Source organism: Amblyraja radiata, chromosome 10, assembly GCF_010909765.2.
Source record: "Amblyraja radiata isolate CabotCenter1 chromosome 10, sAmbRad1.1.pri, whole genome shotgun sequence".
NCBI lineage: Eukaryota > Metazoa > Chordata > Chondrichthyes > Rajiformes > Rajidae > Amblyraja > Amblyraja radiata.
In genome coordinates, this window is record NC_045965.1 from 56857668 (window position 1) to 56879413 (window position 21746).

General features: G+C 41.5%; 1 protein-coding gene across 5 annotated transcripts in view; it reads right to left on the bottom strand.

The window, feature by feature from the left end:
- The window catches only part of fnbp1l (formin binding protein 1 like), a 110006-nt gene that overhangs the window by 24315 nt on the left and 63945 nt on the right, over positions 1-21746 (bottom strand). For all 5 annotated transcript variants that reach the window (XM_033028927.1, XM_033028929.1, XM_033028926.1 and 2 more), the window contains exons 3-9: positions 15104-15157; positions 10508-10655; positions 9582-9644; positions 8813-8917; positions 7319-7447; positions 5184-5330; positions 2776-2976 (exon numbers count right to left, since the gene is read on the bottom strand). In XM_033028927.1, the coding sequence (XP_032884818.1) occupies positions 2776-2976; positions 5184-5330; positions 7319-7447; positions 8813-8917; positions 9582-9644; positions 10508-10655; positions 15104-15157 (847 nt within the window). The remainder of the gene's footprint in view (positions 1-2775; positions 2977-5183; positions 5331-7318; positions 7448-8812; positions 8918-9581; positions 9645-10507; positions 10656-15103; positions 15158-21746) is intronic.

The following is a 21746-nucleotide window of genomic DNA, read 5'->3' on the forward strand; positions in this document are numbered from 1 at the left end:
CCCTTACACATACATCCCTCTCTCTAGGTGGTCATTTCACACCTCGTCTCTTCTTATCTGACAGTTTTGTCTCCTCTGCATCTCCAGCCTCTGTCACTTACTCTACCCATCTGCGAATCAAACCTCTCCTCTCCTGTATCCACCCATCACTTGCAGGGCTTCGACCACCCTCGCCTCTTTTGCAGCTTTCTCCCCATTACTACAATCAATCTGTAGGATCCTAACCCGAAACATCACCCATCTATTCCCTCCACAAATGCGGTCTGATCCGCTGAGTTACTCCAGCACTTTGTGTTTTACTCAAGATTCCAGCATTTGCAGTTCCTTGCATCTCTCAAACTCACATGGTGCTTTCCCATCTCTCTCTCTGACACTAGGAACATTGCTAATTTTTACCTCTTCATATGCCTTTTCTACAGCTTTCAGCCTAACTCTCATCTCTAACTCCCATGGTCAGCAGAGCTCTTTTTCCTTAAAGACGTAAATTGGTCCTGTATCACATTAATTTCTTATCACTGATCAGTTTTCAGTGATCTAATGATATTTTGAACATTCACAGATTGGACCGTTAGTCTGTCAAAGTCTTGGAATATAATCTAAGAATTGAGCTAAATGTTTTACTTTACTTCCTCTCAGTCTATAACATGATTGCTATCAGATAACTATTCATACTTTGTTTAGTCATTAGCTAAAACTTGCTAATGACTTATTCCTAAATCTATTAGGGTCTTCTCCCCTATTCATGCTAGGATTCCTCCATTCATTGATATTGCTTTACAATCTACCCCAACTAACCCTTGTGCTATTTTAAGATCATAAGGGATAGGAGTACAATTAGGCTTTTCGGCCCATCAAGTCTACGCCGCCATTCAATCATGGCTGATCTATCTCTCCCTCCAAACCCCATTCTCCTGCCATCTCCCCATAACCTCTGGCACCTGTACTAATGAAGAAGCTATCTATCTCTACCTTAAAAATATCCACTGACTTTGCCTCCACAGCCTTCTTTTAGTTTATTTAGTTTCGAGAAACAGCGCGCGAACAGGCCCTTCAACCCCCCCACATTAACACTATCCTACACCCACTAGGAACAATTTTTACATTTACCAAGCCAATTAACCTACAAACCTGGACGTCTTTGGAGTGTGATGAAACCGAAGGTCACGGGAAGAACGTACAAACTCCATACAGACAGCACCCAGAGTTGGGATTGAACCTGGGTCTCCGGTGCTGTATTCGCTGCAAGGCAGCAACTCTGCCGCTGCGCCACCGCAAAGAATTCCAGATTCACCACCCTCTGACTAAAGAAATTTCTCCTCATCTCCTTCCTAAAAGAACGTCCCTTAATTCTGAGGTTATGACCTCTATTCCTAGATTCTCCCATTAGTGGAAACATCCTCTCCACATCCATTCTATCCAAGCATTTCAGTATTCTGTATGTTTCAGTGAGATTCCCCCCTCGTTCTTCTAAACTCCAGCGAGTACAGGCCCAGTGCTGACAAACGCTCATCATAGGTTAACCTACTAATTCTTGGGATAATTCTTGTAAGCCTCCTCTGGACCCTCTCCAGAAACAGCACATTCTTCCTCAGATATTGTGCCCAAAATTGCTTACATATTCCAAATGTGGCCTTACCAGCACCATAGAGCCTCAACATTACATCCCTGTGTATGTATACTTGAAATAAATGCTAGCATTGAGTATGCTTTCTTTACTACTGATTCGGCTTGCAGATTAACTTTTTGGGAATCCTGCACCAGCACTCCCAAGTCCCTTTGTACCTCCAATTTCTGGATTCCCACCCCATTTAGAAAATAGTCTTCGCCTTTATTCCTACTATCAAAAAACATGACTCCACACTTAGCGACACTATATTCCATCTGCCACTTCTCTGTCCACTCTCCCAGCCTGCCCAAGTCCTTCTGCAGAGTCCCTGCTTTCTCTACACTACCTGCTCTTCCACCTATTTTTGCATCATCCGCAAACTTTGCCACAAAGCCTTCAATTCCCTCGTCCAAATCATTAATATAGAACATGAAGAGTAGCGGCCCCAGCACTGCCCCATTTAACCATTTTGATTAGATCACACAGCTTCTTACACTAGGAATACAAACCTAACTGTGTAATTTAAACTTCCAATGCACCTTTCCTAAAGCATGAATAAAAGCAGGGACAAATAAAGCAATGCTGCAATAAAGATAGACAAGGCTAGAAATATTCATCAGGCTAATAAAAGATAATCGATTTTAACATTAACCATTTAGCCCTCCAAGGATATTAACTGATCTGATGCGCATTTCCATCATCTACAATTGTTTTCCTTTTCAAATGAGTATCACACATGGTTGGATTGGTCATCATTTCTAAAGGTCGTCCTGTATGTGGACAATAAATGCTGTGTTTGTTGGTATTGTCCACGTCCCAAAAATGAATTTTAATTATGTGGGTTTTTTTCAATGTAACGCTAACGTAGCTTTCAATATGCTTATCCATCAGCATAAAGACAAGATCCATTGGCAAAAAATATTGAACTCATTAGTCAGAAATTATCCATGCCGACTCTCTAAGGAGCCAATATTTGCCCAAGTATCCAGTCACACCAGCACTGATGAGGGATTCCAGATATGTCTTCACAATTTATATTAGACTTGTGGGTTTGTGGTTACTTGGTTTCTCCATAATGTTCTCCCATAATAGTGGAATGAACATTATAAAAGGATTGTAACATTATAATTAATACAAAACAGCTGCTCACAATGGAAACACAAATTTACCTTGTTTTTCTTGCCAAAAAGCCATAGTTTTCCTTTGCTTTTTCCTGTTGTATATTTTTGGTCTCCCTTCATCTCTTGTTTATTTGCACTCAGACTGCCATCTGATACTGTCCTATAAATATTCTGACTAAAGTCTTCAAACGGAAAGTCTCCAGGTGGTTCAAAACCCGACTTAAAGGATTCCACTACTATCAAGGAGTCCTATAATGGAGAGAATTCAAGGTTAGTACATTTCGAAAAGTAAGCATGTCCTAGTGAGAGACAATTCCAAAGGCATTAGACCATTCTACCTACATTCTACCTTCTTCCATATGACAATATGGACATACTTTTCTACCGAAAAGAAATAACAGAACTAAGCCCAATCCTGATCCTGCTCACAAACCACTTTGAAGCTTTTCACTGTACATAGAAACATAGAAAATAGGTGGAGTAGGCCATTTGGCCCTTCGAACCTGCACCCCCATTCAATATGATCATGGCTGATCATCCAACTCAGTATCCTGTACCTGCCTTCTCTCCATACCCCCCGATACCTTTAGCCACAAGGGCCACATCGAACACCCTCTTAAATATACTCTGTGTGAAAAGTGTTTTTCTCATCTCGGTCCTAAAAGATTTCCCCCCTTATCCTTAAACTGTGACCCCTTGTTCTGGACTTCCCCAACATCTAGCCTGTCCAACTCCTTAAGAATTTTGTGATTTTTTAAAGTTTCTATAAGAAACTTCCTGTCGGTAAACGTGACAATAACCTCAGTAAACGTGACAATAAACTAAATTAAACTAAACAAAACAGGTTTATGTGACCTTTTTCAGACTGAAGAAGAGTCTCGGCCCAAGACAATACCAATTCATTTTCTCCAGAGATGCTGCATGACGCACTGAGTCACTCCAGCACTTTGTGTCCTATTGTTTAAACCAGCATCTGGAGTTCCTACTTTCCACAGGCTTACGATTGGTGCAATGACAGGGCACTGAGGCATTCTTAGCTCCAACAGAATTTGGCAAAAAGAAACAGAGCATTTACTGGGTCAGTAACATCCGAGTAAAAGGGAAATAAAATAAATTGATCTGGCAAATAACCCTTCATCAGAACGGAGATAGAAAGAAGCAAAGAACTTTCACTTCTTCCCACCCAGTGTATACCATTTGGGGTTCACGATGTGGACTTTTCAACATTATTGAAGCCAAATGTAGATTGGGTGACTGCTTAGTGGAGCACTCTTCCATTGCAAACCTCTGCTTCCTGTTAGCTGCCATTTTTATTCTCCATCTCAATATGATGCGTGTTAAATCATACTCTGTTGTAATGAGGCCTAACACAAACTCGAGGAGGGAAATCCCAACTTCTGCTTGGGCATGTTGTGACATGCTAACTGCCAATAACTTACTTTCTCTGTCTATAACAGGACTGGACAATTCTGCTGCAAGTCATCTATTTGTAATATCGAGCTCCGCTTATTCTCTTCCTCTCTATCTGCACACTCTAATCTGCTTTGGCACAACTCTAATTGCCCCATTAATTATTTATTCCCATAGCAACCTTTGCTTCAACCATTCAAAGATAGTCCAATCCAACCCTCCCCCAATTTTCTTTACACCCTAACATCCCCCCACCCCCCCTTCCAAGTTCGGATGAAACATCTTCAGCCTGAAACACCAATGATGTATGTTCCTGTCCATGGATGTTTCTATCCATAGATATTGTCTGAGGTGCTGAGCATTTCCAGTCATTTCCTTTTTTGCTTCAGATTTGGAGTTCTTTTGCTTCAGAATCTGGAGTTATTGTGCTTTTCACCTAATTTAAACCTTTCCGTTTGCTATATTTTTTTTTTAACCAATTGACCCGCCACATCTCAAAGAAAAATCAGTGTATAGGCAACATTATCCAATTTTGCTTTCTTTTATCATAGAACAGCAAATTTATTTCAATTCAAACTTTTACGCATTTTACACGACAGAGCAAATTTACATCTGCCACCAAATTTGTGGGTGTGGATCTTTGATTAAAGCCTTATTTTATAATTTCAAATTAAATGGTCTTTTAACCTATTTTTAAAAACTAAAATGCAAAGCTTATCTATTGTGACAGGTCAGGTCGATAACTTTATCAGATCTTGATAAAAATATTCAATAACTGCACAATTAGCAACCTAATACGTAATTCATGCAATGCACGCTCCATAAGTGGGCTGATTTTTTCCCTTCCCCATGCAATTTCCATCCAATTTACACCGTTCCTCGTTCACTAGTCATTCCAACACCCTCATCTCCCACCCCGTTTCCCAATCTTTGTACTCAGTAATAGCTTGAGAGTAGAACTGAGTAAATCAGCTTTTAAATATTAAACTTGCTGAATGATGGTAGTCATTTTACACGTTTTCTTTGCAGTTCTCCACAATACATACTTTCCGATCATCCACAGACTTTGCAGCGCTGATCATTCCTTCCAAACATTTATTAATAATTGGAACAACTCTGCGCTCGGCTTCTGCAAATCCTCTATAACACTCGCTCAGCTTTACAATCCTTCGCTCATCCATATCTTGTAGATTCTGCAAAAATAAATTCTCATTTAGAAATACTATGAGCGTCCTCTCATGCCATTAAATTACAAATGAAGTGCAATGTGTGTAAAATGTAGTAACTACAAGTTCAGGCTGCGTAGAACGAAATTAAAGATTGTCGAAAGTAAAATACTAAAAAAGGAGATAAATGGGTGATAGAAAATTGGAGACCCAAGATGAATGTATTCTTTTTTTGCCAGGTAAACACTTTTTTTTTTATAACCTTGTTACCTGCCAAAGAAAGAATACATTTTCAAAGGCGTTGAACAGTCAGCAAATTAAAGACTCTGACAAGTTGACACAAATTCCAGTCTCCACTAGCATTTGGTTCAGTTTGGTTCCTAAAGTAGACTTTGGAAAGCGACAATTTGTATTGTAAAGATACAGTAAATGCAGGGACATCAATTGACATGTATGTTAACCTCACTCAATCTCTTTTCAAGAACGCAATATGTCAAAAGGAAATCAAGCTGAGGCATACGTCATTATCCAGTCGTTATTATTATTATTATTATCAGATGGAAGAGCACAAATGGTTGAGCCTTTTACTCCCCCATTTTACAGAGCTTGTTTATTTCACAGACTCCATCCCATTACGGTGCTGGCTCGAAGGGCCGAATGGCCTACTCCTGCACCTATTTTCTATGTTTTCTATGTTTCTATTACCCCAGTCAAAGTCTGAGGTGTTTCTGGTTTGCTTGGATCCAGGGTCGGAAATCCTGGGGGGCACAGGGGAGGGACATGTCCCCCTCCATGCTTTGAGAGGTGGGGGACAATCCCCCCCCATGTTTTGTCATCTGGACTTTATCAGCCGTTTTCTAAGGGCTGAATCGGCTCATTCGCGGGGCTTTTCAGCGCCCGTCGCGGCTTAAAATCAAACTGCTGCATCGAGGCGATCAAGGCTCCCGATCTTGAAGCCTCCGCCGGCCGATGAAAGACCTCGTGAACGGGCCGATTTAAGTGCACGCACTAATGCATCTCGCTCCCTCCTCCGGCCCAGCGTGCCGCTCGACTCGGGGGTGATTCGGTACAGCGTGGAGTCTGCGCCTGATGAGCAGAAGGAACCGGGACCGGGTCACAGCCAGGGATGCGGTTCTCTATCTAGGGGGGAGGGTGGGGAAGAGGGGGAGAGAGGGGGGGGGGGGGGGGAGAGAGGGGGGGGGGGGGGGGAGAGAGGGGGGGGGGGGGGGGGAGAGAGAGGGGGGGGGGGGGGAGAGAGGACGGGGGGGGGGGGAGAGGGAGGGGGAGGGGGAGGGGGAGGGGGAGGGGGAGGGGGAGGGGGAGGGGGAGGGAGGGAGGGGCGGAGAGGGAGGGGGGGGGGGGGGGGGGGGGGAGAGGGGGGGGGGGAGGGGGAGGGGGAGAGAGAGAGAGAGAGCACTCAGCCCGCGCGTTGCTGCTGCCTCACAGCACCAGGGACACGGGTTTAGATCCTCACTCCGGGCGCTGTCTGGACGGAGTCTTTTTCTCCCCACTAGCGCCTTGTCTGATGTTGATCTCACCCTTTCTGCTGAACAGACCGAGCACCAGCACCGAGTGCTCGCTCCGCCACCTCTCTCGCTTAAGTTTATTTTGACAGTGGGTCTCCACAGGGCCCACGGCTGAAGCCTCCGAAGCCTCGCGTGGGTGTGTGTGAGTGTGCGCATGCGCGCGCGGCAGCCAAGAAATTGTGTCCCCCTGGTCCCCCCCATGTTTTGATAGCAATTTCCGTGCCTGCTTGGATCTGTGTTTGAAAGTCTGTTTCCAAATGGGTTCCCCACTTTCATTAAGCAACATTAAATAAAACCCTCTGTTGTAGGTAAAATAAGTCCAGAATGTTTACTAATCAGGGGAGATCAGTGCAGTGACATCTCTCATGGACAGCTATACTCGTGTTTCTTAAAACTAACTTAACTTTGTGCTGACCTAAAAGTCGAAAGGAGAAACAAATACATGTACTCATGCATTCTGCATGATCCAGGAAAGTTATTAAAGCATACCTTAAAAATTTGCGGCATAATGAATTGGAAATGTTTCTGTTGCTCACTGTTAAAGGTTTGCAGTTGAGCAGCATATTCATTTTTACTGTCGTCAGCCATGTGGGTTCGTAGGTTTAATTGTTGTTTTGCCTGGGAATACAAAAATAAAATTATCATTGTCATTATAATTATTTTCTTTAACCTGTATTTCACACAAAGGGTAGTGGGTATATGGAACAAGCTGCCAGAGAAAGTAGTTGAGGCAGGTACAACTACATTTAAAAGACCCTTGGACAGGTGTACATATAGGAAGGACTTTGATGGATGTGGGCAAATGGAGTGGCTTAGATGGGATGTAAGGTTGGCAAGGGCCTGTTTCCATACTGTATGATTCTATGACCCTATAACCACCTTTTCGGTCATTTCTGCTGTCATGTCACATGCTGAACAGAAACCAACCAGGAGAATATCTCTCCCTAGCCACTGTCAGCTTTTACCACTGCATTTCTTAGCCTGGGTGTCAGATTAAATTAATAAAGTTGAAAAAATGCTGCTGGACAGTTCAAGAACCTAATGATGGTGGAGGGCATGGATGGGTATCCACAGGTGATAATGCTCCAATGAGCCAGAAGCATGTTCTATTTGTTAGAAGTGGTCACAAGTTTGGGACATGCAGTGAATATAGCCCAAGACATGCTGCCGCCACTGCGTACCATATACTGCATCTATGCATGGTTTGGATGGGACGCAAATCAAATTATGGTTAGACTCTTTGTTAGGGATGGTCATTGCTTAGGGTAGACCCAAAATGCTGGAGTAACTCAACGGGACAGGCAGCATCTCTGGAGAGAAGGAATGGATGATGTTTCGGGTCGAGACCCTTCTTCAGAGTCACCATTTTGTATCTACCTTCGATTTAAACCAGCATCTGCAGTTCTTTCCTACACAGTCATTGACTAGGGCTTATGGGGTGTTTAACAGTTGACACACTTTCAAATTCAGTCCACACATGTCTTTGCAAGGCCAATTTCCATTTAGGCTCAGCATGGTGACACCCCAGCTTTAATCTGTTTTCCTGGCATTGAGACCACAGTTTTTAAGCTATGGGTGAAGGGACAGCTGATTTTAAACAATGGGGGTTGGGGGTTAGAAGTTTTATGCATGAGAAAGTTAAGCTTCATGATGGCTGTGGGAGGGTCTTGCTTCTATATGTTGTGGCTGCCTCACATTTTTGCATAGCAGGGATATTACATATTAAACATATAGTTTCTCTCATGTTTCTTTTGAAGAAATAGTCTAAATTCTTTTGCAAGGGAGTTTCTGGAGCAACTCCATTACAAATAAGAAGGCAAAACTTTGCACCAGCCTGCACGCTGAGTTCTGTAAAAAATACTCATTTAGACAAGGAAATATGTTTCTTGATGAACAATTCTTGTAAATCTATGACTAATTCGCTAATAATTAACGTCTGGATGCCAAAAAATGAGTACATTTTATAGAAATGAGAACACTAACCTTCTCGACATCTGCTTTTGTTGCGTTGTGGTCGGAGTCTAGTTTTTCGTAACCTATTTGTGCCTTTTCAGTCTCTTTGCATTCTCTCTCAAACTTCTTTTTACTCTGAAGCAAAATAAAATACAAATATTTGATGAGACCTCTTCCAAATTGAACTTTCACATAAACAACTGGAATCTAATGGAAAGAGCCGTTTAATTAACAGAAGCTGAGGACACTGCTCTTTACAAAATGCAAAATTAGAACGTATGAAATCATTTTAATTATACAATGCCTGTCGCAGTTAAATGCTTGTTGTATTTGGGAATTGCTCAAAACAAAACACATTACTTCACACATTCTACACATAAATCTGTAAACAAGCTGCAACACAACATGGGCGCAGTGGTAGAGTTGCCGCCATACAGCGCTAGAGACCCGAGTTCGATCCTGACTATGGGTGCTATCTGTACGGAGTTTGTATGCACTGAGAATGACTTTGATGTATGAGAATTCAGTGCCTAAATTGATGCCAGATGGCATCTCCTCAAGCCCTGTCATTTCTCAAGTTTTCATTTGACAGTGGAAACTTAGAGGGACCCTGAATATTTTAGTTAATTTGAGAGTAATAGAATATCTCCATATATTGAAATAAGGTATATAACACCCTCTGATTTTAATGCATTTCTCAAGTTGAGGGAAATGTAGAGTGCACTGCTTTAATGTATGTTCCAATTACAAAAAACTTTGGTCCAAACTTAGTTTGGAGGAAAAATAAATCAAAACTTACATTATCCATCTGTTTCCAGCACATATCCAAATACTGCTGGGCTTTACGTCCTTCTTGAAGATGCTACAGGAAAAAAAAGTAAGAAAGTTCTAATCGTCAAGACCACCCTAAAATAGTCTCAAATACTCATGATTGCCCTGCAGTTTTGTCATTTTGATGTGAATGCTTTATCTTATTCCTTCAATTTGGTTATGGGCAGCTAATAACATAACACATGTCCATAACCCCATGAAATAGAACTGAATCAGGAAACTTTCTTTATAATCTGTGTAGCATTCTCACCCCTCTTGACTAAGCTCCTTAATTTCCCAGTGGACTTCTCAGTGCTCTTCCCCAAGTAGAGAAATATTCTACCTGCATCCATTTTATCCAAACCTATCATTGTAAGACCTCTTAGGTCACTCTTAATCTTTTCTCAAGAGAAAAGACACCTAGTCAATTCATCCTATCCTGACATATAAAATCTTGTTGTTGTTCATCTGGTATCATCTTATCTGAACTTTAATTCTCAATCTGAAATCATGCCTCTCAATGTCTATTGGAACAAACAATTTAATTTTATCTTTGCTATTATTTTGTCTTTTTCCATTTTCACGCATTTGGGTATAATGCATTCAATGTATTTTTGTTCCCATTTCTCTGACAACACCTTAGTTACTAATGTACTAATTGGTACCTTTGTTAAAATATTTATCCTTGACTCACAATTTATTTTTAGCCAAATCACTACACTGATCTACAACCTTGACTGGCCTCCTGCGGCTTTTGAATTCGTATTCGAGTCACCACCAGCATCTTCGGATCTTTCAAACCCTGACATCTGCCAATTCAATTTATCGGAACACTTGTCCATAGCCCAGTTTCTGTACACAATAACAAGAAAACTTGTGAATAAATATTAGCTGGAACTGAATATAATTACTCACTGTTTTCCTTTCCATTTTCAGATCATGAGTATATCTAACAAGCTCTCCATAGACTCTGTGCCCTATTTCTTCAGCAACAACTTCACGCTGGCCTGCATAGTCATTGAGTTCATTGAGGACTTGGAAGAACGAATGGCAATAGGAAAACCTGAAACAAAAGAACTAGAATGAGTGTATCTGGAAGCATATTAAGTGGCTCTCCTGGATATACAACATTGTACAGTACAAAATGCAATTGTTATGAATAACATATAAAATTAAGCCGCATCTCCAGGATTTAACAACATAGAGCATCGGCTGCAGGAAAAATATTCTAAATTGAACCAAAAATATATAGTTGGAATAATTTGTCTAAGGTCGAAGAACGTGGATTGGACAAATTAACTGAGCATACAAATGAAAAATTTAACCTTGATAAATTATAAAAGTTATACTTTGGATGAATTTGGGAGATCAACATTGAGAGCTAGAAATTTTAAACTTAAAAATTCAAATAGAATGCAGAGATATTTAATTTTAAAAAAGGATACATTTTCTCATTGCCATCATATTGCCTACCTCCTTCCGACATCAATACACCTTTATCACAAAATACAATAATTCAATGTTTTGTAAATGGTATATTAATCATTTAGTTAATGCTAGGGTAGATATGCAAGTTTTCTTGAACCACGTGCCTGCTACTTCATAGCCAGAACACCAAGTTGGCACATCATTGTACACCTTCAAGGGAAGGCTAGAATGAGAGATATTAAAACGACCAAGATATTTGGAGTACTGTGTAAGGTTTGGCTTGCCCAGCTGTCGAAAGGATGCCATTAAACTGGAAAAGGTTAAAAAAGATTTAGGAGGATATTACCAGGTCAGGAGTTTGAGGTGGGAAAGACTGGATAGGCTAATATATTTTGTTCCCCTGGAGCATAGGAAGCTGAGGAGTTACCTTGTGGGGGTATTAAACAAATCAGAAGGAGTAAAGATAAAGTGAATAGCCATAAACTTTTTCTTAGGGTAGGGGAGTCTAAGATTAGAGGGCATAGATTTAAATGAGACCTTTTGCACAATGTACATGGATATGGAGTGTGTACATGGAATAAGCTGCCAGAGGAAGTAATAGGGGTGAGAACAATTATGGCATTTAAAAGCTACTTGGTCAGTTACATGGACAGGAAGGGGGGGGGGGGGGGGGGGGAATATGGACCAGGCACAGATAAGTGGGATTATTTTGGCAATTTGGTCAGTATGGACAAGATGGCCTGAAGGGCTTGTTTCCGTATTGTATAGCTCAATGACTCAAATGACTCATGGAAACAATAGATTAAATGGCTCCCTTCTGTGCTGTTGATTACTGTGATGCTTTCCTGTTTTTAAACTTTGAACAAATAACTAGATGCAGTAGTAACCACATTGTAGGGCAAAGTATAAAGTAATGGGAACTTGCGAGAAGATTATAGCAATAATCATGGGGGAATTTAACCTGCTTAAATCAAGTGCACAAAGATTGCGCAGATGAGAAGTTCATAGGACAGTTTCTATGATTAGCATATTCTGGTGCCAACCAGACAGTAGGCTGCACGAGATTTGGTGTTGTGCAATGAGGGAATTAATTAGTAACCTTAACATAATGGACTGAATTTTACATTCCGTTTGTGTGAGGTGAATGAGGCTCAGACAAGCATTCGGGTCCTAATAGACCATCTTAAAAGCTTAAAAGAAGCGACAATAAAATAGTCGATGTATTCATTTTAATTTTCTAGATTCAGCAGAGGTTTCATTAGCTTTGAAAACAGCAAATGGAATTCAGAGTCTTAAAGAGAGGGAGGCAGAAAACAGAAAACTCAAGACAATTAATTTAATATCCATAATGGATAAATTATTAGAAGCAATTATTAGACATTATGGGAAGGCACTTGGAAATAATTCAGTAATCAGGAAAAGCCCACATAGCTTTATGGAAGGGAATTTAATGGACTGTCTTGAAGTAATAACACAGTGGACAAATGGGAACTGGTGGATGTAATTACAATAAATGAATAAGTTTATTGGCCAAGTATATTCACATACAAGGAATTTGCCTTGGTGCTCCGCCCACAAGCAACAACATGGCATAAAGTGACAGTTAGGAATGACACATAAAACATTGACGGCTTTTGTTAAGGTGCCTTGTTAAAGGTTATTGCAGAAAATAAAAACTCATGATCTGAGGAAACCTGTTGGTATGGATAGAAGATTGACTGGCTAACAGGAAAGAGTGGACTTCAACTATTTTTCCTCTCATTGATAAATGCAACGAATGGTGTGCCACAAGAATCAGTACCAAGGCCTCAACTATTTACAACTTTAAGGCAGATGGTTGCTTTGATTCTGTGCTGCCTGGTACATGATTCACAAAAGGTTAATCATTAGGAAAGCCAACAGAAAAGATGTTTTTATTGCAAAGGGAATCGAACACAAAAGTAGATAGGTTTACTTCAGTAATATTGGATACTGACACGATGACATTTGGAACAGTGTACTATATTGATCTTGTTAAAGGAAGGATGTTAAGCTGGTGGAAGCAATTCCAAGAAAGTTTACTCGGCTAGTAGCTGGAATGGATCGGTTGAATAGTCTGCCCGAATCAAGAAGAGCAAGAGGGGGAAATTGAAACGGAAGATCCCAAGGGATCTCGTCAGGGTGAATGGGAAAACAAGAATTTAGGCTCACTTCAAAATTAAAGCCCCACCCACCTACTTTCTTCTCCCCTCACATTCTAGGAGCTTATAGTGTCTGAAGATGGGTCTCAACCCAAAACGTCACCCATTCCTTCTCTCCAGAGATGCTGCCTGTCCCGCTGAGTTACTCTAGCTTTTTGTGTCTATCTTCAGCTTATAGTGAGCTGTTTTTGCCTAAATAGTCCCAGGTTTCCTGAAGAATAAGGCAATTTTCCCATAAGGAAGTATGAACAGGATATTTCTCTCAGTGCACGGGTACCTTGATTAATATGCATAGGATGCCTTTCTAGGAATGAGAACCCTAACACAATTAGTACACAAGGTGATCACTGCATTGAGACAAGTGTTACTGCCAGTGCTGCTGGGCTAGAAACCTGGCATCAAAACCCGCCCTCCCTACTGCCACGTGCTGGGAATCTGGTGCAAATCCAACAGCTTGGTGTGGAGTGATTGCCTTTGAGAGCTGCTGTTGAGGGACCAAAGCAGCCACTCTGCATCAAGATATGGGCTGTGTACCATATAGAACGCTGATTGCCCAGACTTCTTTATGGTACGGAGCTCATTGGCAGTCACTGACTCTTGAATTTGCTACTATTTCAGAAAGAGGGGGAGACAGCAGCATCCGTCGCGGGGGAGCCGAGGAAAACTTAGGATTTGGGCAGCATTCCTGTACATGACTGCCAGTCCCCAGTAATGGCCTACTCTTGTAATGCCACCCAGGATGCAGCCCATTCCATTATCGTCCTCACAAAGGCTTGGAGCGATTAATTGCTGAGGAAACGATAGCAGAGGGCACAGATTCACACACAAATTTCAGGAATGCAGTGCACAATAACGAGGGGGGGTTACGGATTCATACTGGGTTTCCAGCACAGGAGCAATCAGCACAAGCAGACTTTCGTTTTATATAACTGAGATTATATAACTGAGTGTGCGGACTGGACGGCCAAGTACTCTGCTGGGTAGCATTGTATATACATTAATACAGCACATTTGTGCTGCATTTGAAATGTCTATCCAAGAACTGCATAATTATCTGTTTGATTCAGCCCATGTTGATTTTAATTATGAAGTACAGTTAACATAATTGCCATTCTCTTCCCTTTCAACTGGTAACCATACATTCAATTAAATAACTCAATTGTCACAGTCTTAATTTAATTTAAAAGCACTTTCAGGCATCGCCCTGGAATATCAAGTTAAACAGATTAGAGGCCCCTAGATCAATGCCCATTTTATTGTGTAGTTATGAATCCCATCCAAATTTCAACAACTGGGACAGCAATTGATTGGAGCATCCCTAAATGAACGCAGTTTCAACATACAGGGTTTTCTTTAATGGCTGTTACCTTCTTTGAAAGCAAAGATCTCCGCTATAAGATCTTTGTTTGAAAGTGCAGTCCTAACAGAAATAAATGGGATGAGGCTGGCACCCATTCTTTTTCTTGAGTGAAGTAGGTCGTCACTTAGATATTGTATAGAAAGCCTATAATTTTTAACCAGCAGCAGTCTACAGCTTTGTATGGGAGAATAAAATTGAAAACAAAAAATTTAAAGCAACATTATGTCTCTTATTTGCAAAGTAGGCTTCAGGCATTCATCGTGGAACACAGATTCAAAAGCTTGAACAGGAAAAACATTAAAAGGCTATCAGACCAAGCAATGCTTAGAAAAGCATTATCCGCCATTTTTTTTCTATTGTTTATACTGCTATAAAAATGTGAGTGGCTTTGCTTGGTACTTCAAGCATAATCAATGAAGAGACAAAGGGGGTTCTGTACATGGCTCATCAAAACTTTAAAAAAAAAATGCATTTAGTTAATTTAATCAAATCCTAAATCTGTTTTTAGTTATGACATACAAACATTAAAAACTCTTGGCTTACCTGGGTTCTTCATCTTTGCTGGAACGTTTTGGTCCATACTTCTTAACAAGGTTCCTGAACACAAAATTAAAAGTGTTTTAATTATTAATTATTAATGTATTAATTATTAATGTATTAATTATTTAATGTATTATTATTATTATTATTATTATTATACGCTTCCTGACACCTGAAAATGAGAAGGTGGCACGTCCTTTTTTTAAATTAGTAGAAATTGTTGCACAAGATTAGCAAACAGGCCAAGGATTGAACTTTTTATATAATAATTACCTTTTATAGAATGGCCAGAGGACGGAAATAAGCCATTTGGTTCATCAGGTCTCTACCATAGAAAGTAATCTACCTGGCCAACTCCCCAGCCTTTTAGAAATTTACCCAGCTCTCTTTTTAACAGTACAATGAAATGTCCCTTCATTACATTGCATTTCACCAAGTTGATAGTTCATTTTTAAGCCACAGGTGATTCTCCTACGGTTGGTCCCTTGGCTTGAGTGAAATGACAGAGATATTTACCAGTTAACCATATAACCATATAACAATCACAGCACGGAAACAGGCCATCTCGGCCCTACAAGTCCGTGCCGAACAACTTTTTTCCCTTAGTCCCACCTGCCTGCACTCATACCATAACCCTCCATTCCCTTCTCATCCATATGCCTATCCAATTTATTTTTAAATGATACCAACGAACCTGCCGCCACCACTTCCACTGGAAGCTCATTCCACACCGCTACCACTCTCTGAGTAAAGAAGTTCCCCCTCATGTTACCCCTAAAGTTCTGTCCCTTAATTCTGAAGTCATGTCTGAAGTTCTCAAGGTTCCCGATTTTAAAGTATTTCTGCTGCTCCTGATGGCCCAGTTACAAGCTGCTCCAACTGTTCCTACTCTAACACATGAGGCACATGATTCATCCTCAGTGGGAAAGAAACATGAACTCTGCAGAAACTATGTAGTAATCCCTCCTACTGATACCATCATGGACATATGTATCTGTAACTGAGAGGTATGGGAAGGTCTGATCAAATAGATTTTTCCTTAGTGCTGATTTTCTCTCAACCAGTTGCAGACACACAAATGGGACTTGTGTCTTAAGGGCCTGTCCCACTTTCCCGAGCTGCACACGTATCCTCCCGAGTTTTCCCCTTGGTTCAAACTCGGAGAATGTTCGTAACGGGTCCGTACGAGTCCGTAGATATATCGTAGCGGCTCGTTATGTCAGCCGTAGGTACTCGGGGCATTAAATGTTGCAATTTTTCTCCTCCCGACTATCTTTTTACTCGTGGACATTTTTTGTCATGCTGGAAAAAACGTCCCGACTTACCTGATGCCCCGAGTACCTACGGCTGACATAATGAGCCGCTACGATATATCTACGGCCTCCTACGGACCCGTTACGAACATTCTCCGAGTTTGAATCAAGGGGAAAATTCGTGAGCAGCTCGGGAAAGTGGGACAGGCCCTTTACAGGAATTAGCCAGCCTGGTTAGTGTGGGTGCTACCAACTATTCTTGGACAGTTAGGAGGTACCTCCCTTTTATAGCACTTGGACCTTCCTCCACGTGCTTTTTAAGAATGGGATTCAATGTCAAGTCATCAGCCAAAGGAGGACAGCAAGTGGACACCTTTACTGTGTCTGATCAGATACAAAGTGATTATCTGGGGTTCAGAGTCAATCATTAAGACAACTTGGGTTGCAATGGTATTGGTTGGGATATTGGAACTGCATCTTAGCTTATGAAAGGGGAGGTCATTTAAGACTGAGGTGAAAAAAATCTTTTTCACCCAGAGAGTTGTGAATTTATGGAATTCCCTGCCATAGGGCAGTGGAGGCCAAGTCACTGGATGGATTTAAGAGAGAGTTAGATAGAGCTCTAGGGGCTAATGGAGTCAAGGGATATGGGGAGAAGGCAGGCACAGGGGACGATCAGCCATGATCACAATGAATGGCGGTGCTGGCTTGAAGGGCCGAATGGCCTCCTCCTGCGCCTATTTTCTATGTTTCTATGAAAGATCTGTTCTGCAGGGGAAGAAGCCTTTTCCAAATCTGGTGGTACATGCTTTCACGGTTTTGCATCGTCTGTGGGGGATGGGGGGGGAGGCAGCAGCAAGGAACTGGTTTGTACAATGGACTGTGCTACATCCACAACACTCTGGAATTTCTTGCAGTCTTACGGAGCAGTTGCCAAAACAAGTTGCAACGCATCCCGATAGGATGCTTTCTATGGTGCATATATAGAAATTTGCAAGAGTACTTGAAAACATGCCAAATTTCCTTAGTCTTCTGAGCAGGTAGGTGGTGTTCATGTGTTTTCTTGGCCATGACATCAATATGATTGATTTATCTTACTCATTCATGCTTTAGAAGATCAAGGGATTACAAGTAGTACATAATTAATCAAGCAAACATGATACATTTTCATTTCTACTCTCAGGCAGTAACCGAGATGTTTTATACAAATGCAGAAGAGACATTTGTTTACCAACCCAAGTCTAGGCTTGTACATTAATCTACCGATTAAGCACAGAATTTTGGAGGAGGGAATGAATAAAAGTTAAAAAGTGTGTGGATATTTAAGAACCTCCTCCAATACCAAGAAATGGATATAAGGTTTATGCAACACTTCAATGGCAAATGAAAAGGAATGCATCATTCATCTAGTAAGTGCGCAGCAAATTTCAGGCACTTTCATGGAGACAATGATGGTCTTATATGGTCATAATTTTATAAAGATTAGCTCTGGCACCAAAGTACATATTGCGTATTGCAAATAGAAGTCCAACCATTTGTTCATTCTTCAAATCAAAAAACATCTGTGGTATAATTTGTTGGGAAAACTGAAAGAACTGAAAGTGAGTCAATAATCCCTTAACTATTGAGATTTATGGACCGAAGGAGAAACAAAAATGACAGATGGAAAAATTAAAGAAATGAGAGGGGAAAACGACTGGTTAAAAGAAAAGATGGCAAAGGAAAAATAAAGGAAATCCAAACATCTGAAATGCGATGGTATACAAATATGCTGGAGAAACTCATTGGGTGGGGCAGCATCTATGGAGTGAAAGAAATAGGCAACGTTTCGGGTCGAAACCCTTCTTCAGGAATGCGATTTTGTTTAAAAAAAGCTACAGGCGATGAGCACAGATTGTTCACTTTCTGGGCTACACTGATTAACTGTAAGGCATTAAATATCAAGTCATTATGATAAGATTTACATTAATTACTACCAGATATCACTTTCTATTGTAAGCTTAATCAGAATTAACATAGAAATCAAATTCCTACAAAAAAGAATAGAAAAGCAAGAGGCTGTTTATGCAAAGTACATAGAGCTACCAATAAATTTGAGACTTGCAATTCATGCTGCAACTCAATCTTTTGAATTGTTGGCCAACTTGCATATATTGTCACCATTTTCAACCTTGATGTGGTATGATATTATGTTAGATCAGCCGTGATTGAATTGCAGAGTAGACTCGATGGGTGGAACGGCTTAATACTACTCCTATTCCTTATGACCTTATGACCCAATTATTATCAATCCTTAAAGTTTATTACCATACTATTTATATTTAATCCTTACGAATCCACATATTACCTCACAGGGAGGAAACCGTTGATGCCAAAGCCAATATTCAGGAAGGACTCAACAGCGAAACCACAGCAGATACTTAAATCAAATAAGGCCACGTGAAAAAATAAATTCCCTCCTTTTAACAACCTTCTTCTAGACACCACTTTTGATGCCTCATGCATTCAAAATGAGGCATCAAAATTCAACAGCATTCATCTTTTTGCAATCACATCTGTTGTTCCATAATTTGTTTCTCCATCACAATGAACTTCACCACCACAATATGTCACACTTCAGTCTATATAAACCAGAACGTAAAGATTAATCTTCAAATCTCATCTCCAAAATGACTATGGCTTCCAATCCTGGAGTCCATTGCACTATTCTGCATCATTCCACCCAATATCACCAAATGCTGATAAATTAAACTGACTCTCTGACCCCAATGTCTCATTGAAAATACACATCGTGATATTTCAATCCTTACATAGACTCCACATCGGTAGACACAAAATGCTGGAGTAACTCAGCGGATGAGGCAGCATCTATTGAGAGAAGGGAGTGGCGACCTAAAACGTTGATGCTGCCTCATCCACTGATGTTACTCCAGCACGTTGTGTCCACCTTCGATTTTACCAGCATCTGCAATTCTTTCTTAAATATAGACTCCACCTCCCTATCTTTTCCTCCATTGGAACACCATTCTTCCGAACTCCTACTCTGACGCCAAGTCTCTGCACAAACGCTTGTTCCTATACTGAACAATTGGAGACCAGCTAGATTTCATACTTTGGAATTCCCTCCAGAATCCATGTCACTGCTTTGCTTCCAATATGAACTTTGTTATTAATCCCACGTCTCAATTTTTCCCCATACGCTCCACTTTCAGCCCAAGCCTCTGTGAAGCAAGTCGAGATGATTTTCTGTGGTAATAAGCGAGTTTGGTATTCCGAAAAAACGCAAGGAATCATGTGATTTGTCAAGGGTTATTCGCGATAAAGAAAAAGCGAGCGAAGTGCTGGCTGTATAAACTGTGTATAAATTCTTATCTTTATTCTTAATTTATGTGTAAAAATATATTTAATCTGAGGTAGCGGGAGAGCAGGGTGTAACAATGAGAGAGAGAGGGGGCAGATGCAAATGGGAGACACTAGACCAGCAGAGACACTAGACCAGCGGAGAGACATTCTCGGCGGCTCAGCCGCTGCGTGTGTACGGACCTGCGTTTCATCCGTGTTCGGGGTCAGGCCTGGGTCTCCGGCGCTGCGGGCGCTGTTGGGTTGCTGCTGGGCCACCCCCATCCCCTCCTGGGTGTCCCGTCCCTGTCCGGGGCAGCCGGGGATGTCCGGGATGGCCCTGAACAGGTGGGGTGTCGGCCCAGGGCCGTGGTGGCCCCTGGCTCCGGGTCGGCTCTGCCTGTCCAGTGAGGTTGAACGACAACCCTGGACTGACGGTCCGCGCTGGCTGTTGGCCTGGGGCCGCCACTGCTTCGGGCCGGTGTCCCGCCGGTCCGGGGCTGTTGGTTGGCCTGGCAGGGCTGGGCGCTTCTTCTCTGCGCTGGCTGTGGGCCTGGGTCCACCGATGCTCCAGGCCGGTGTCCCGTCCATCCGGGGTCGCCCCGGGCATCTCCACCAGCCCCCGGACAGGGGTGGGGTGCTCGGGGGGACGGGGGACAGTCCAGTGGCAGTTCAGCGGCGCCGGGGATCCGGCTTCAATCCTGGCTGCGGATGGGGCGCGGGCTGTATACGCGCAGCAGCTGAGCTGTGGAGAATGTTTATCGTGGGTGACCTACGACCTGGGCATGCGCAGTCGGAATACCAAACTCGCTTATTGTCATCTAAAAGTAAGCCGTGGCTTTTGATGGAACTAGCAATTGATTCATCCTGTATTCTGTCAACCCCAGTACCAATGTTGCAAGTGTCTTTTCAGGTGATTGTCTCATGGCATTGTCTGATCAAATGCAAGCAGAGGGCCACTCATCTTTTCAAGTCTGCTCCATGATTTAACAAGATCGGTGCTCCGATTGAAACCTCAACTCCTCGTTCCTGCTTACCCATGGCAACCCTTTACGTCTTGCCTATGAAATATTTAGCATATTGTCTTAAAAACTATTATTTTTCACCTGCCTTTCTTTGAGAAAGAGACTCTCCAATGTTTACAATGGTCGAATGGCAACCAAAAGAACAAATGAAAAGTATTAATTAATTCAAAAATCTGCAATTTTACTCTTTGTACACACAATTTATAATTGTATTTGTGAACAACCTGGTCAGTAACATCACAATATCTCAAAATTCATTGCAGCCTTTTAGGCTGACTGTTGCAAAGAATCCATTACATGGGATTACTTAGAATACAAGAATCAATATCTAAGTTAATCTTTAATAAAAACAAAAGCATTCTTCAATAAAGGGTCCTTCCTAGGGGGTATTTAAAAAAAAAAAAAACCTTTGTAATTCTACATGGAAATTATCTAACTAAAGCTCTCAAATGCAAACATTAAATCTTCCAAAAATATGGAGTTAACAAAATATTAATAGTAAAGTGCGATGAAAGTTACCTTTGAAACATTTTGGCCTTCACAGTGATGCGTAGAATACGCGCAGATCATACAATAGGAACATGCCCTACAACCCATCACAGCTGTGCCAATCATTACACCAATTTAACTAATCCCATCTCCTTGCACATGGTCTCTATCCTACTATTCCCTGCCTGCCCCTACATTGCCTAAATACCTTTTAAATGTAGTCATTGTATCTGCGAGGTGTTGAACTTTGGGAGGTTGAATGTAATGGACAAATATACAATTAATGGCAAGACCAATAACATAGAAACATAGAAATTAGGTGCAGGAGTAGGCCATTCGGCCCTTCGAGCCTGCACCGCCATTCAATATGATCATGGCTGATCATCCAACTCAGTATCCCGTACCTGCCTTCTCTCCATACCCTCTCATCCCCTTAGCCACAAGGGCCACATCTAACTCCCTCTTAAATATAGCCAATGAACTGGCCTCGACTACCCTCTGTGGCAGGGAGTTCCAGAGATTCACCACTCTCTGTGTGAA